Source organism: Notechis scutatus, chromosome 3 (assembly GCF_049901735.1).
Source record: "Notechis scutatus isolate UNSWTSFEM ecotype Mainland chromosome 3, rNotScu1.2, whole genome shotgun sequence".
Classification (NCBI taxonomy): Eukaryota; Metazoa; Chordata; class Lepidosauria; order Squamata; family Elapidae; genus Notechis; species Notechis scutatus.
In genome coordinates this window covers 87,584,487-87,602,633 of record NC_142011.1, presented here as the reverse complement: position 1 = coordinate 87,602,633, position 18,147 = coordinate 87,584,487, and the positions used below count along the sequence as shown (strand labels likewise).

Here is an 18,147-nt window from a genome sequence, read left to right as displayed (position 1 = left end):
GCCAGATAACAACCCCCAAAGAAAAACAAAGTTGAAACCATCACAATAAATGAGGGTGGTGGGTAGGTGGAAAGCTAATGTGAACCTATCACCTGGAAAATAAGCCTGGGAGAGCAAAACAAAATTAGCTCAAAGGAGGGGAAAGTGATGGCCATAAACAGCAGGGAGAAAGAACACTGCACACACAGCAATGGGTACACAATTGTGAGAGCAGACTGGGAAACCCTTTTTCTTCTTTGTTTACAGTTTACAGACCAATAAAACAAAGTTTAAAATATAGGGAAATCAAACCTAAAACAATTAAGAACAAGAAGAGGAAGGAATGGAAGAGAATAGACATAAGCAATCAAGAGATGATAGCTGACCTACGAAGAAGGTCAAATCCAATTATCTTAAGAGATCATATCTTAATTTGCACACCATAAATGAGAATTGGCAAATTCCTCTTTCAAAATTCTTCATTTACCTTAGACTAGCATTAAAGTTACCTGACTGAAATTGGTATACAGGTAATCCTCAACTTATGACCACAACTGAGCCCAACATTTTTTGTTGCTAGGTGAGACATTTGTGAAGTGAATTTTGTCCCATTTTATGACATTTCTTGCCACATTTGTTAAGTGTATCACTGTAGTTGTTTAGTAACACAGTTGTTAAATGAATCTGTCTTCCCCATTGACTGTGCTTATTGGAATGGAATGGAATGAAATGGAATGGAATGGAATGGAATAGAATAGAATAGAATAGAATAGAATAGAATAGAATAGAATAGAATAGAATTCTTTATTGGTCAAGTGTGACTGGACACACAAGGAATTTGTTTTTGGTGCATAAGCTCTCAGTGTACATAAAGAAAAAACAAAATACATTCATAAGATACAAGAAGGCGGCAAAAGATGATCGCATGACCCCTGAGACACTGTAACTGTCATAAATATGAGTCAGTTACCAAGTATCTGAATTTGAATCACGTGACCATGGGGATACTGCAATAGTTGTAAATGTGAAAAACGGTCATGAATCACTTGTTTCTGTGCTGTTGTAACTTTCATCACTAAACAAACTGTTGTAAGTGGAGGACTACCTGTAATTCTGTATTCCTTTATCTTCCAACCTATGTGGGAATAATTGACAATAATTCTGCTCAACTCTGAAATCCCGCCACTCATGAAAGGCATGGGAAATAAAAAGGCATTGATGGATGAAAATGAAGATTGAGATTGCATAATTAATTTAAATATGCATGTGTGGAAATCAGAATTGGGACTGAACTGCATTGAGCTTACAACATTTCATTTGATGACCATTCAAAGTTATAACAGCACTAAAGATTATGGCTGTTTTTCACACTTACAACCATTGTAGCATCCCCATGGTCAAAATTCAGACTCTTGGCAACTGATTTATATTTAAGATAGTTGCAGTGTCCTAGGGCGATGTGATCACCCTTTTGCGACCTTCTGACAAGCAAAGTCAATGGGGAAGCCAAATTCACTTAACAACCATGTTACTAACTTAATAACTGCGCTGATTCGTGTAACTGTGGCAAGAATGATGTAAAATGTGACAAAACTCATGCAATGACTGTCCTGCTTAGCAATGGAAATGTTGGACCCAATTGTGGTCGTAACTCAAGACTACTTTATCAGACGTTGTTGCTTTGATCCCATCTTTTAACACTATCTGCTTCTTCGACCTTGCTATCAGACCTGGCCAAAGTCTCCTGTCAGCATCTGTCTCCTGACACAAGCACTATGTACTTTGCTGAAAGTTAGGGCAGCAGACTTCATGAGTGACATAATATTTAACCAAGCTCCAATGTATTCCTATTTTGGTATAGAGAGAAGGTTAAGTGCCAGAGCAGGGAACTGGGGAAACGATGAAGTCACCAAATATCTGTATGTATCTTGTGCTTCCTAACTCCAAAATGAAGGAATGTTTATCAGATTCTCAATGTTGGCAGCTATTGTAAGGAGATGACATTTTGTTTCTAAACTGACTGGGAAGAAATGTATTTAATTACTTCACTTCACTAAATGCCACAAAGCTAGTTTGTTTGATCTTATCAGCTTGATGGCCTCTTGCAGGCCAACAACCAATAATTATGTACATCAAAGTCCTCACAGGCAACTTGTTATTTAAGAGACAGATTTCTCTGAAATGTAAAGTCTCCTTTGTTTAGCCGTGTCATCTGAAGAACTGTTATCTATTCTAGTAAAAGAGAGAAGAGGGGAGGTCTGCAAGAGGATCAGGTTGCTGATGATATATCAAAATAAACTCTGGCATTTTAAATAGCATGTCAAGTAAGAACTGTATGATTTTTGTCATGGATGCAATAAGAGAAATGTATTTAAATCAAGAATATGCTACCTGTAACAAAAGTAAAGATGCCCTTAAGGTGACCTTGCTTTTTCTGTTGGCTTCATAGATACAACTCTGCAGTTTTCTCAGATGTATAGAAGTGATTTCTCCCATTGTTGTCTTCTAGGGTTTTTTTAAGCTTCCCAGTCTAGCTTACAACCCTAGCATTCCCATTCCATAGCAAGGCAGTATTCCCAAATCCATCTATGCTTACCTTCTGAACTTACTGTATGTGGAAGACAGTCTTGAAGGTACCTGAAGATATCTAATTATTAGAGCTAAAGGTCAAACTTACATGATTTTGTCACTAAATGATGCTTTTTCTTTTCGCATTCAGTAGTCTAGACTAGAAAATTAAGGCGAAAGGTTGCTTATCTCAATTCCTTGAAGGTTTGTTTTATGGGGAAAAAAACATGTATCCCTAAGCTGGTTTTGTTCTGTAGCGAAAATATCCTCCAGGTAAGTTTTCTAAGCAAGATATAAAAGGTATAAAACAGGGAAAGTTCTAATCTTGATACTGAAACCAGAAAGCTTTAGTATTTTATTATCAAGGTAACCTACCTTGTTTTTTTTCTTACACCACACATTTAATGCTAATATGCCTCCTCCTGCCCCGCCCCTAAAAAATCCGTGGAGTCAATTCAGTACTCTCAAGCACTCACTTTATATACACTTGGTAGAAAATCCAGGTTCAAATTAAATGAATATTATTTATTATTACAGGTGTGTGTGTGTCTGTGTTTGTGTCTGTGTGTATACATACATACATACATACATACATAAAAATCCAAAGATCTGAGTTTTATTATTCCTCAACAGTACAGAATTCCATGTTTACAGCATATGTGTTATGTATGTATTAAAAGGCAGTGGCTCAACACTAGTGCATTGCCACTAGTACAGTTGAGATATTTGATAAAATAATATAAAATGCAAGTGTTAGCATTACCAAACTGACCATTTACAAACAACTGCTCACTTTTCTCTAATTAGACCTCTGAAGTCTGCCTCACCTAGAGACCCCAGTTCAAAAGATGCCGAGTCATCACTGATGCTTGTCCAACTGCTTTTTCAAGCCCCAGGGAAGTAATTGACCCATTGTTTCAATGAGCAATCATCCTGCCCTTAGCCAAAAGGTTCATGTTTGTGCTATCCTTTTGCCAAATACATAACATCACTCTGCAAATCCAAGCACAGCCAAATGTAAATATTTATCTGAAAGACTATTGTGATTCCTTCATCACATTTTGTACCTCTTCAACTGAAGTATAAAATGGCACCGTTCCAAAATGTTATGAGAGGATATTCTCAGGGTAGCGAGTCATTCTGGAATTAAGATTTAGTTCAGTTTCCTGAGCCCTCCCACTCAAATGACACGGGCATCATATTTTTTAAATCTAAACCATGCTCCTAGACAAGATGTATTTGTAATGAGGTCATCTGAACTCTTTACTTCTCCTTTACTTCTCTTTACTCCCACCTGTGCGGTTGGAGATCTAAATTGCTTTTTATATATATGGCCTCGAAACCTGGAAAAACCTTTTCCAAAGAAAAACATATGGCAGGGAAAAAACCCCACTGCAACTTGAATTTGATTAAAGTAGTGCATAATGCCTGAAAAATGGCAAACCGCTGATTCAATATTCATTTTTAAATTAATTATTCAATTGTAACCATTGTTTTCATGATGAAGGCAGTCTGCTCTAAAATTATAAATAAAGATATTGGCATTAATACAATCCTCTATTGTATGTTGACTGGGGAGTTTGGAGAGCTCAAGTCAACACATCTTAAAATCTGAAAAACACTGATCTAAGATAATTTGCCCCAGTCTGAACATTTTCCACATTAGTGGATTTCAATTCCCAGAATTGTCCAGCCAGAATGAGTCATTAATGGGAATTCTGGGAACTGAAATCTATAAATGTGGTGCCTGGATAAGAGAGGGCTATACTTTGAAGATTACCTGAACAGCAGTAACTAGTAACAGAACTAGTAGTTGCAGTTTACTTTAAGAGAATCTGGACAAAAATTACTTGCTATACATTCCGCAATCAGATAAAGGCTCTGAGAATAATAAATCAGAAAAAATGTCTACCTCCAGGTATTGGTAAGCCATATAAAAAGTCTGATTGGCCATACTGAAAATATTCCTCCAATCAAAGTTCCTCATACCATCCTTTCTTTTCTCTGGGGGTCCGTTATAGAGAAAATTGATAGCATCTTCCACAGTTAGACCTTCATCACCAAATTGTTCATTTAAGAAACTTTTCACAGTAGGATTTTGCAAAGTGTCCTGTAGGTAAAAAAATATCAGCTTTAATTTCACAATCCAGCTGTGAAAGCGCATTGATTGCTTTTAATTGGAAGATGAATAGCACCTTTTCCAGATTTTACTTATTATGTAAACATAACATCAGGAGTAAATGGCATTTCCAGGGAAATGTTTGACCCCTTACACACCTGCTGGTTGCCCACTTTAAATGCTGTGCCTCAAAGCCAGTTCCCCTCCCAGTAGGACTTCTAGTTTCAGAGCAATTAAACACAGGGTAGCACATTTATTGCTAAAGGAAGCAGTAAAGATCTCCCTGCTGGCTACTTGCTTAGTCCCACCCTTCATGGATTAAGATGAATGGCAACAGTAAAGTGGCATTAATAGAATTTTGTTTCGGTCCTGGAACTGGAATTGCAACAACTCTAAATTATCAAGTATGGTCAATAAAAATCAATCATTAAGAACAGAAGCTCTTTTAGAAAAAAATACATGTTTTTGTTTTAAAGACCAGCATTTTAGATTTTAATTTATACCTCTCTGGGTGCTTTTTTCACCATGTGGGTTAGAAATCTTGTCCTTAGCTACTTTTGCTGACTGAGATAGTGCAAATTCAGAATTGGACAGCCCCAATTTTGGAAGGTTACTCTAGAAATTTGGTAGGTACTGTACATCCTGATAAATGCCTAGACTGAAAAAGAAGACTATTTGCATTTTATTAATATTCACACAGAGAGACCTTCACTTGGTACTTGTACTGGATTATTTTTTTTAGTGAAGATTTTCCATGCATGCAGTTTGGACTTTCTTGGTTCCTGGATTTCAAATGATTTTCAAACTTAGGAAAAAATAAAATAGACTTGCCCATTTGCCAACTGGTACATAAGTTATTGCAAAAAAAAAACACCTCAAAACAATCTAGTAATTTCTACTAGTGCAGCAATTCATTCCACTCAGTATATTCAGGAAGGAAAGTCTTGGTCATATGAAATAATCTTCCATGAAATGAATGAGTGTGAAGTGAACTATTATACAACCACCTGTTTAGAATCTTTGTATTACTAAAATATGTTTACAGAGAACAAGTATTTCAAAATCTAGTAATATTGCTAATCTTTCCAGTTCTAATATCAACTGAATTGAAGACACCATGGCTACACTAACCCCCTTTTGATTCCAGGGATGCATCATGGAAGCAGAAAGTTGAAAATAAGGTAGAACGTTCCTGTTTAGTCCAGAATTCGCAATCCAGAATGCAGAAGGAACAATCCATCCTTCTTCCAAAGGTGACTTCTGATCTCTTCAATTTTTAACCTACAATAAATTCTAGACTTGTTATCTGCAGCAGTGTTTCTCAATCAGTTTTAAGATGCATGGCTTTCAACTCCTACCCCATGGCTGGCTGGGGAATTCTGGCACTTGAAATCCATCGATCTTAAAGTTGTCAAGGTTGACAAACACTACTCTAGAATAACAGAGAACAAATCTGCTACATCTTTTCAGTGAGCATTTAATGAGAAGTGATCAATCTGGAGAGCACATGGACCAATGTTTATAGATCCTTAGATGCATTTGTTCTCAAAAGTTTTTTTTCAACTTTAATAATCCATGCTGAATTATTGTACTTTAGTTGCCTTTCCAGGCTAAGCAAAGTATCTACTCACTCGGATCATGTTCATCTGTACACCGTCATTGAAAAAATTCCACAGTTGAGGTCCCATTTCTTTCCATGCTTTAGTCAAGAATGTCAAGCGCTCAAGTTGTTCAAATGTGGAATTTGCCTGAAGAATTTAAAATATATTGAATGAGGAAAAGGAATATTTCGCAAATCAATCTTGTAAACAAAAGTGAGATTCTTTGAAATGAGATGAGTCCTCTACAGCTTCCCATGTTTGGAAGTACAAGTCAGTAAGTATTCTTTGAAATTTCTCCTGAAATTATCTGAACATTATGAGCCACTGAATTAGGAAGAATTAGGAAGGAAAATGTGTTTTCTTTACACCCCTAACTATTCATATCTCTCTCTCTCTCTCTCTCTCTCTCTCTCTCTCTCTCCCTCCTTCCTTCCTCCTCCTCTCTCTCTCTTCCTTCCCCTCTCCCTCCCTCTCTGTGTGTGTTTAAAGCAAGCAGTAGTAGAAAATGCTTTGACAATGAAATGTATTTTGGTGATAATAACTTAATTGCTTAGTTCAATAGATCTTTCTACTAAATTACTTTAAGATGGGAGGGAGATGGGCAGTCTAGAAACCTGAAATATAAACAAACAAACACAAAAATAATGTCCATAGAAATAATTAGAAAAGGATGAAGGAAGGGGGAAAAACTCTTACATTCTTCAGTATCTTCTGTACCGCAGGTGAATCAGGAGCAAAGAGGATTTTCCCCATCAGCAATGGTTTCATAGTTATCCAAATTACTTTGGTTAAAGTGTTTGATTCCATGGTTTGTATCAGCTGATTACAAAAGAGTGCTGTTAGAAGAGGATAAGGGGGAAAAAAACACAACTTACATTATATAATACTGAGCTACTCTCATTATTTAATGCATCCCGCAGAGTCTATTCTCCTGAAAGAATCTTTTCATATTACTAAAAGAAAATCACACTCCCTAGGGACTGAACAGACTGAGCAGAACAACTTGTTCTGTATTTGTATATCTGCCATGTTCCTGGTTACAAAAACAAGAATAAAAGTTGGGGAAGAGGAATACTACATTTATTGAGAGCACTGTACAGCAGACACGTTTTTCTTCCCTCTCGCTTTTTTTCTGTTCTTTTATATCTAACTCTTGAAATCTTGAAAGCTGGAATAGTAAACTCAAATTGGCCATGGCCAGGGCTATTTTTGTTTTGTTTTTAAAGTAAGAGAGAGAAATGAAGGGAAAATATGTTGGTTACTTTTTCCTAGGTTTTTTTTTATTTGTGCAAACTTTAAAAGAGAGTTCTGTCAATGAAGTGAATAAAAACTTTAATATTTACATAGCATTAAAACAAAAATAGAATAATCACACATCATACATTTCTGTAATCAAAACATTCTGCATTTCAAGACAGACTGGACTTCATTATAATAAAATGTGTTCTTATACAGAAATAATGTGAAGCATAATATCATATGACAAATGTTTTTCATGATTAGCTTTGGAGTCTCCAGCTCATATACATGTGACACACCCACAAAAGCAAAAGCTTTTTGTTCATTCCTATAGACCTGTATACGTTTCTGTAAAAAACTGGCCCTCACAATAACTTTGGGATACCTCAAATTCTATCTTCAAATATTCATTAAAAACTTCACCTTACTATTGGATCAATCCTATTTGCTCAAATTCTTTACAGATCAAGACCCTGAGAACAGAAAGAATTTAAGACAACTAGCTAGTTTGCTGATTATACAAAAATAAGTTATTCCTGAATTGCTCATAATTGTGAAGGTTATTGAAAAATAATAAAATCACATAAATTGCTGCTAACATCAAATGCAAAAGATGCCATTTAATGCAACTTATTTATAAGTTCATATGTAAAGGCCATCTACATTTCATACAATACTGAATAAACAGAGGAAGTTCAGTGAAAGCAAACCAAGCAGACCATTCTCATTAAATAGCACTTAATATAATGACAAATAGCATTTGGGGTTTTTTTGTATCTCACCTTTATTATTTTTACAAATAATTCAGTAGCTTAGGAATTCCATTCCCAGTTATTTAAACATAGGCGTGAGCTTTTTAGATCAAGCATTTTTTAACAAAAGAATTTTCTGCAAGAACCATTTTGCCAGTTCTACAGAAATCTTTTTTAATGGCTGGAAGTTCTACCACTGCCCACATCTGAGTCTTTGGTAGCTCTCTTTGAAGCACCTGGTGGTTCTCAAACTACCAGTCTCAGAGAAGACAGCACCTTTGCACTACCAGCAAAGATACACAGCTGTCAGATCCCTATCTTAATGGTTGCAGCTGCTTTTTGCCTTAACTCAGATGAAACACTAATTGTTCAGGCCAAACAGTCTAAATGGCTAATAGGGTAGGGACACTATTACTGTCTAGGGCTAGGCCAATCCATCAATCTCACATGAAGTCACAATCCAAATGGGAGACTTACTGGTTGAGTTGTCATAAAAATAAACGGATTCCTTTTCTTTAGCATCAATTCCAAGGAAGGCCTTGTAATTATTATCTTCATACCAGTTTAAAGATAGTATTCTGGATCCACCACCCTCTGGGTAACCACAGAACAGGTTGGATAAAATACTCAGCAACTGTGGTAAAGATGCTGGCTCTTCCTCTTGAAGAAGTGGCTGGAGTGTTGACAAAAGCACCCGAGTGCTTGGCCTGTGAATTAACTGGCACAAAAAAAGGCATCTTAATGATTTTTAAATGAAGAACCACTGCAGCCTCTGTGGATCAAAGAACGCTACTGTAAATATAGATAAGGAAATCTGCCCCCTTCTTGGTCAGAGGCTAAAAAGAAAATAAATAAACATGGTATTCTTATGGTGCTCCATTTTAACTGGTTCTACCATTAGGCAAAAGCATCTGACTGTGTTTTCTATAATTAATTATTAATTATTGTTGTGCCAAAAATTAGCAATGAGATAGGTTTTTAATTGCCTCAATGGGTGGGTGGGGAGAGTTAGAAGATTTTGCCAGCATAACATAAAGTAGCCGATAACGGTATCATTAGAAGAAAACACAAGCATTGCCACACTGTTTGTTATTTTAGTCATTTTAATCTTAGGAAAATTTCTGTCTCCGGGGCCAGAATAGCGTGGCCAGACCTGGGTAACATGTAGCTTCTACATTGGTCTTGAATAAGCCCATTTACTCTAATGACCAGATTGTACCCAACACAATCATCGCCTCCAACCAGATACCTTTTAGAGAAATTGAACTACAATATTTAAATTTTAAAACCATGCTCACTTACCTTTTGTACTGCTTGAGATATATTAGAAAATATTCGTCTCCAGAGCGCTAGGTCAGCACCTTGTGCATTATTGTCCCAAACAGTGGGAAGCTGCAATGGGAAGACAGATATGCTGGTGAGTCATTAATAGAACTTCACTCACGATAGACCATGGATGTTTGCTCCCAAGTCTAAAGACTCCAGCTTTGGAGTGATGGGATTGTAAAACCAGTTCAAATACAGTAACGGCAATAGTATCAAAAATAGCTGGGTATAAAGGTATGCATCTATCATCTTTGTTGTATGGAGTATTGGGTATTATATTTCAGAGGAAATATAAGTTCATGTTGACGAAGTATTTCTAAGAAGTGTTTGTGATGATATAAGAAGAGACGTAATCAAGGATGAGTGGGTAATAAATGGATGTTGGTTGAATACAAAGTGTGTAACCAGTACTAGGGAAGGTCACTGAGGTTTCATACAGAGAATAAATGTTGATCGCATTGCATATAACAAAGGAAGAATGAATAGGTCAAAGGGAAGGTGAAGATCAAGAAAGGCCTCATTGAATGAGGTTGATGAGATCCTTAGGAAAAGGGAGTTGAGAGGACTAAAAACAAAAGGCAATATACTGAGATAACTCAGTATGACTCAATGTGAATTAGATTTAACTGTTTCCTTTCCCCCTCCTGTTCTTTCAGGCCTTTAATTTTAGGGGCATGCTTTTTATTTTTCCTTTGCTACCCTTGCATAACATTGCTTACCCCAGAAGATAATATTTTGATGAGTTGCTATATTGTTCATGTTGTAGGACATACCCTGAAATCTTAATGGTCTTTGGGTGGTTTAGACAGAACCAAATCTTGGATTAGAGAAAAATAAAGCCATCTTGGGTTAGTAGCTTAAAGCTAACAGGGCTGCTTGAATGAAAAATCTGGACCAGGTTATCTTATGCATGTAAGAAAAGACCTTGAGGGCTCTTTCAATATATTCCTTCTGGACTAATCAGACCGGTCTCCCAGTTCCAAACATAGAATCCCTGGGAATAAGTTATCCTATTTAAGGTGAGCATGTGATATCATACCCTGTTTCTCCAACAATATGGCCTCCCCAATAGGAAGTCCTAGCATGTTTTATAGGCATGAAATGAAATTAAGCCCCTCCTCCCAAATTAAGGCCTATATTAAAACATGTGAAATGGGGGGAATGGTGGGGGCTTGCCGTTAGGAAGTACTTTTGTTGCACACCCAAATATGGTGCTGCCTGCGTTGACCCCAATATGAAGTGCCCCACCAACGCCGAGGTCAACATCCAAGCCATCACTGCTTGCCCACCCGAAGATGCAAGGGGGGAATTAAGTCACCCCGAAAAGACGGCCTAGCCATTTTTTCGGGGCTCAAAAAAAAATAAGACCCGGCCTTATTATATGAGAAACACGGTAGCTTTTCATGAGTAGTATTTTCTAAGTCATCGTTAGAAAAATATATGACACCTAAAAGCATACAATGCTTCAGGTAATATTCCGTGACATGGTACTCTCAACGTTTGTTGACACCATAAACCACAACAGTATACTTCTTTACACAATCCACTCACACAGTCATCCTTTTTATGTAAAGCAATAATGTTGTTGGTGTAACACAAAGGGCTTGAAACAACTTTGCTGATGACCAAGCATTTGTAGAACTCTGAAAGAATGCAGTTTTCTTTCCTGGGTGGTGAACTGAAGTGTACAAGACAAGTTGGAATGCATGGGCTGCGCTTCAGACTGTGGGAAACATATAATTCAAGTATGAAGATGATTCACTCCCTTTACCTTTTAGGTATCATCCTTCTGGCTTGTCGAAATTATTTCAGAAAACTTCACTCAGTGGGATAACACATACCGCAGATTACAGGACAGGCCTTTCTTGTTCATGGTCTGTCTATCACTTATATGAGAAAGTCCAGTGAAACAAGGAAATTGTAATCTGAGTAATTTTACAAGGCAAACAAGGGATTTTAAGAATTAATCTAAGCCACACTGCATTGCTCTCTGTTTATTTCCTTGTGCTACCACAACTTTCCATCAGTGATTTGGATTAGTTAAAATATTTAGCCATCCTTTTAGAATCTAGATCAGGCTGGATCGGATTCTTCATCTGACTTGCATTTCAACTTTTAACAGTCCTTGAGGTTTTCCCATTCTTTTGCCCAGAAAAGGCAAACACAGGTAGTCCTTGACTTACGACCACAATTGAGCCCAACATTTTTTGTTGCTAAGTGAGACATTTGTTAAGTGAATTTTGCCCCATTTTACGACCTTTCTTGCCACAGATGTTAAGTGAATGGCTGCGGTTGATAAGTTAGCAACAGGGTTGTTAAGTCAATCTGGCTTCTCCATTGACTTGGCTTGTTGGAAAGTTGCAAAAAGGGATCACAAGATGACACAACATTGCAACCGTCATAAATGTGAGTCAGTTGCCAGGGGTCTGAATTTTGATCACATGACCATGGGGATGCCTTAACGGCCGTAAGTGTGAAAAATGATCGTGTCACTTTTTTCAGAGTCGCTGTAACTTCGAACAGTCACTAAATGAAGTGTTGTAAGTCAAGGATTACCCGTAATAAATATATATTTATTAAAACTGCTCATACAATAAATGATGTGCCATTCTAGGTCTGCAACCTCCTGTGTCATCAGCTGAGTCTTCTTTCTGAGTCCATATAGGCTCCTATAAAGCCTTAGCAAGACCACACCAAGAGTACTACGTCCAATTTTGGTCACCACATTATGAAAAAGATGTTGAGACTCTAGAAAAAGTGCAGAGAAGAGCAACCAGGATGATTGGGGGACTGGAGGCTAAAACATATGAAGAAAGGTTGCAGGAACTGGGCTTGGCTAGTCTAGTAAAGAGAAGACCAGGGGAGACATGATAGAGGTCTTCCAATATTTGAGGGGCTGCCACAGAGAGGAGGGGGTCAAGCTATTTTCTAAAGCGCCTGTAGGCCAGACAAGGAACAATGGATAGAAACTGAACAAGGAGAGATTTAACCTGGAAATAAGGAGAAACTTTCTGACAGTGAGAACAATGAACCAATGGAACAGCTTGCCCTCAGAAGTTGTGGGAGCGCCATCACTTGAGACTTTCAAGAAAACATTGGACTGCCATTTGTCAGCAATGGTGTAGGGTCTCCCGCTTGGGTGGGGGGTTGGACTAGATGACCTATAAGGTCCCTTCCAACTCTAATTATCTGTTACATATGCCTAGGTTTGCATTGCCACTAATAAATGAGGTGAAAATAGTTTAAAAATTGCCCATATGGGACATTAAACCAAAAATACGAAGGGATGTTGCACCCTTTACTGGCCTTTACTGATAAAAAGAGAACGTTGTGGCACACAGTGCTATTAAGTACTGATAAAACGAATGCTTTATATTATAAGAAAAGAAGAAAAGACCACAATAAACATTTGCTATTTTGAGCCAGATTCTCCAGCTAACATCAATTTCCTCCTTAGTATCTTGATCTTAATCTTATGATTGCTTCATAAAATATAATCAAAAGCCTTAAAGCGGGGGTCCCCAACCGCCAGTCCATGGACTGGCATTGGTCCGCAGCATGCAACAACTGGGCCACGCAAACAAGTGAAGCCCCATCTGCAGGATGCAGGCAGAACACAAGTCACAACCCCTCTGGTCCTTGGAAAAACCTTTCTCCATGGAACTGTTCCCTGGTGCCCAAAAGGTTGGGAACCACTGTCTTAAAGCATCCTTATGCAAAATTCATATTACAGACACAGTATATGAGATTTCTATTCAGGTTATAAACATTGAAGTTCAATGTATCTGGAAACCAACACAGAAGAGAAGGTTATCTCTACCTGGATGTCATTTGGCCATAAACTGGAAGTCTCCAAGCCTCGTGTTTGCTGCTTCTCACTAAGAGCTCCAGGCTAATGGAGCTCTTTCTTTTCATGGCTTTTACATGCAGTTTTGACATACTTCCTGGACATTCCCTTCCCTTTAATCTTTGTCAGTCAATACAACCACTGACCATGAAGGCCGGGGAAACAGAGTTTGAAAACCAAATGCACCTAATGAAGGTATTAGTTTGTGGACAGCTGCTCTACATTATGAACAGTAAGGACAGGAAACCAATGCAGAACTCATTTTGTTGTTAAGAATTTGGGACAGAATGAAAGTCTTAAATCAAAAGACATGACTTTGGTCAGCTAATGATTCTAAAAAAAACAAGGTACAGATAGTTGTCATGCCCCTGTCAGAATCTGATTTGGAGAGGGAGGCCGAGCAGCTGACAGGGAGTGGGAGTGTGGCTCCGTTGGCTGTGAAAGAAACTGGGGAAGGGCAAAGTCCGGCTGGGCAGAAAAGGGGAGAGGTAGAGTAAGGGAGGGGGAATTCGGAGGAAGATCCAGGCCCACCCTCTCTTCATCCTAGGGCATGCAGGGAGGAACAGAAAAGGGAGCAACATACGGGGGAGGAAAGACCCCTGATTCCTTTCATTAGCTGCAGCTGGGAACGCAGTGTTTAAAAAGGGAAGTTGCACACAGCAAATTATCTGGTATTGTCAAGGCTTATCTGGTTCCTGGTGTCTTCCCAACTGTGTGTAGTTTTGTTGGCCTTTCAAGTCTGCAATTCCTTCTCCTGCCCTGTCAAGTTAATTACTGCAGCATGGTTTGTGTGGATTTTTATTTACAGTTTGTATGTACTTTGCTTTCGGATTGAATTTCGTCCACTTAAAGACTGTTCTTGGGAGAGTTTTTTCTCCAGACGAAGGTAACCTGGACACTGGGGGCAAAGTTGGAGGTACTAAAGGGAGTCTTCTTACTTATGTGACTGTGTTGCCTTTGTGCCACGCCCCGGGTCATCACAATACTCCTCAACTTATGACTGGTGGTTTAGCAACTGTTTGAAGCTACACCCAGGCTTCCAGGCTTGATGACAAAATCAAGTCCTTACCAAATCTCACCGGTGTGTCCAGACAATTCTGTTCTTTGGGGAAATGCTGTGCCAGAGGGCAAGCACCATCACAACAAAAAAGACTGTTTCCCTGGGTCCTGTGACATGACAGTCTCTAATGCAGGGCTGTCAAACTCCTGGCCCGTAGGCTGGATGCATCACACGCTGGCCATGCCCATGCCAGGTTTAGTGAAGGGGAAAAAAGTCCCAATGCCTCATGTGATGCCGCCATAATGACGTGAGTTTGACACCCCTGCTCTAATGGATGGGATCTGGAACATGCCTGTCCTGCTGGATCTAACAGGATAGACATACAGTTGGGGAGAGATGATCCTTTCTAGTAACATGGCCCCAATCCATGAACGGCTTTAGTGCCAGCACCACACACTGAAGCCAGAAGCAGAGTGGCAGCCAATACATCTCATGGAGCAGAGGTGTGACATGTACCGAACAACAGTATATTTTGGACCAATTGAAGATTGTGAATACTCTTCAAAGTCAGCCCCATGTAAAGCTCTTTGCAGTAGTCAAGCCCAACCAGGGAAGTGAACAAGGCATGATGACTTTAAGCACTGCTTCCCAGTCTAGGAAAGGGATAAATTACCCCACAACATAGAGCTTTGCAAAGGCCATCCTAGCCAAGCCTGCCACCTGCTCTTCAAGCGTGTTCAGGAGAACCACACAAATTCCTTCACAAATGGACAGATACCCCCCCCCTCTCTCCTTTCAGCAATGATCCTTTTTCAATTCAGATTTCGTTTCCTAAGGCAAAGTTGTAAAATGCAGCAACTCTCAACTGGGTTGCAGGTCAAAAGGCCTCTGAAGGAGCTAAGTGCCGCTAAGGGCATCATTCCATCCTGACAGCAAGCTGACATGAAAGCCAAGGAAGGCTTCTCCTGCACCAAAAATGTTTCAGCTGTCAGAAACCTAACACAAAAAAAAACCTGACAGCTTTAGGGAAAAAGGCATGCTGGTGTTTCGCACCAATTGTATACAGTAGAAGGGCCTGCAACCGAAAGTGCCCTGGGGCATTTAGGGTACTTCATCTGAACTTTCTACAGATACAATAGAAGAATAGAGAGACTGTGAGACTTGCTCTGGAAAGTTTCCAATCATAGGGTTAACTTAAAGGCAAAAGCTGATTCAAATATATCCTGGAATACTGCTGGGGGTCTCTTGCAGGCCCTTCTCCTCCTCCTCTTTCATTGCACCTTGACAGAGCCAGCCTGGCTTATTGCCTCTGCCCACATTATCCATTCCTGGTACTAGTCTGTGGTACCCTCCTGGAAGAAATCTAAAGAATGTGCTGACTCTGACAAGTATGAATGGTCCCTTCCCTCCTTCAGCTCTTCTTTTCTCGGCCAGACAAAACTCTCTTATTCTCTAATGAATGTGTCATGTAGCATCCACCATTTGACTCATGCTCCAAATCTTCCCCCCTTCATTCCTGGTATCTTTAATTTTAAAAAAAAAATTTTTTTTTCAAGGAAAAGATGTATTAGTGATTCTCCAGTTCACCCTCAATACATCTCATTATCTTCTGACTATAAATTGCTTCTCTTTTTGACCCCTAAACCACATGAATTCTTATCCATCGATCCATTTGTTCCGATGATACAACTTTTCTTTTTCCTTTGTATCCTGTGTTTTATTTTTATTTTTTTTTAATGTCCAGCAGCTCTTAAAACATGTTTTATATATCCCTTCCACTTATTTTGCTGGATTTGTGAAGAAAGGAGGGGAAAATCCACATCAGCTACGAATAATTTATCAGGTGTACTTATGGGGTGATCTAGGTGTAAGTTAGAGTGGTGAATGTAGCTACTTTTTCTGCATGAACCTGTAGAAGTATTCTTTTAATTAAAAAAAAACAAAAAGGCAGAGGAACTAGATCAGGAATAAGCAAATGAAATCCATTCTCAAAAACATCTAGAATACTTTATCCATCCAATTTATTTCTCCCCAATAATTTGAAGAATTAAAGTCCTTCTTTGAGGCAAACCAGTGTTATACAACTCTGTATTTATACAACATCTTAGATTGGACTAAAGTGAATGGATAGTTTGTGGCTCAGCATGTTGTGGGATCAACCAATTTATTTTCTTCGATCAAGAATATTAAGGAATTATATTTTGTTGATCCAAATTTAAACTTTAGTATGTTGTACAAACTGGAATTGCAGTGGAAGATTTTTAGACATTTCTTTTCTGGAAAGGTTTAAGAAACTTTTATGTTTCTCTATCCTAAATGATCTTTGAGCTATTCTATATCATGGCCCTTTCCAGCTTGATGCCTTCCAAATGTGTTGGACCAATTCTCAAAACTGCTTGCCAACCCAGATACAGAAGGTGAAGTCAGACATTTCCGGAAGGTTTGAAAATGAAGGCGGCAGCCATGCCTTTATTAAAATAATTAGAAATCCTAGATGCACATGGTACTCAGTCAAATCACTATGAACATAGAAATTGGAAGGAAGAAGAAAGTTTGGAGATATTGGCATGGAAAGGAAAAATATGCAAGAAGAAGGCTTGATATCTCTTTCTACTACACCTTAGAGTAAAACTTCTATCACTTTACGGGAAGAAGTGAGTTTAATGCATCAAGTGAATCACAATGCATCTAATTTAGTCCTCTGGACTCCCTCATCCTGGTATTCTTAGGATGCTTCCATCATCCATTGCAAGCCAATATATCTGTTTGAGCAAAGCTTCTGCCCTCATCTATGCGCAGACAAAGGGGAAAAAAGTGCCAATGAGGACTTTGTAGTGATTGTCCCACTTCTTTCCCTGCCTTATTCATCATCATCATCATCTTCTTCTTTTAGGAACATATGCTGTTATTGAGATAAGCCTTTAAGCTTCCTGTACAAAGGAAGCAAATAAATATTTCCTTTATTCTACTCATTAGGGTATTGGGTTAAAAAGTACCGTGAATGAAGATGCAGCTCAGGCTGTTCAAATTGTATTTATAAGATTAAATCACATATACACCACAGCAGGGGTCTCCAACCTTGGCAACTTTAAGACTTGTGGACTTCAACTCCCAGAGTTCCTCAGCCAGCAAAGCTGGCTGAGGAACTCTGGGAGTTGAAGTCCACAAGTCTTAAAGTTGCCAAGGTTGGAGACCCCTGCACCACAGAATTTGCAACAAATGCAACTAAGGAGTGTTTTAGTTATGACAGCATATTTCTCTAAACATTTTTTTAAAACTTCAGCAAACTTTGGGATTCCACACCTGTGCTATATGCCTCTGTTACATAGCCTCTCTGGCAATGCAAGGATCCAAATTCAGAGAAATGTGCACTATTAATATTACGAGAAAAAGTTGCCATGAGTGCCACAACATGAGTGCCTCCCAAAGCCTTTTCCCTTATGGCTGAAAGGTAGGTAGATTCCATTTGTTTCTTCATGAGTGATGGAATAAAATATAGTCCTCCAATCTCATTTTTCTCTCTGTTCTTCAATTGAGGTTTCTCTGGCATAGCTGCCAGGACTCTATAGTTCCTGATTATGCCTCTGACCCTGTCACACAATAACTATATCATGATTTTATTTAGTCACCTAAGAAAAATGTACTTTGTTGAACTTGGTATAAACAAAAGAACCATACCCCATTGTAATTCTCACTAGTAAAAAGATAAGCCTTTG

General features: G+C 38.6%; 1 protein-coding gene across 8 annotated transcripts in view; it reads right to left on the bottom strand.

Annotated features, from left to right (window-relative positions):
- The window catches only part of ABCA4 (ATP binding cassette subfamily A member 4), a 117,113-nt gene that overhangs the window by 78,487 nt on the left and 20,479 nt on the right, over positions 1 to 18,147 (bottom strand). For 7 of the 8 annotated variants that reach the window (XM_087960656.1, XM_087960655.1, XM_087960659.1 and 4 more), the window contains 5 exons: positions 9,561 to 9,650; positions 8,736 to 8,976; positions 6,964 to 7,103; positions 6,298 to 6,414; positions 4,460 to 4,657 (listed from right to left, as the gene is read on the bottom strand). In XM_087960656.1, coding sequence (XP_087816782.1) covers positions 4,460 to 4,657; positions 6,298 to 6,414; positions 6,964 to 7,103; positions 8,736 to 8,976; positions 9,561 to 9,650 — 786 coding nt within the window. Of the gene's footprint in view, positions 1 to 4,459; positions 4,658 to 6,297; positions 6,415 to 6,963; positions 7,104 to 8,735; positions 8,977 to 9,560; positions 9,651 to 18,147 lie in introns of those variants that run through there. The other variant, XM_087960662.1, reaches the window with a different exon arrangement.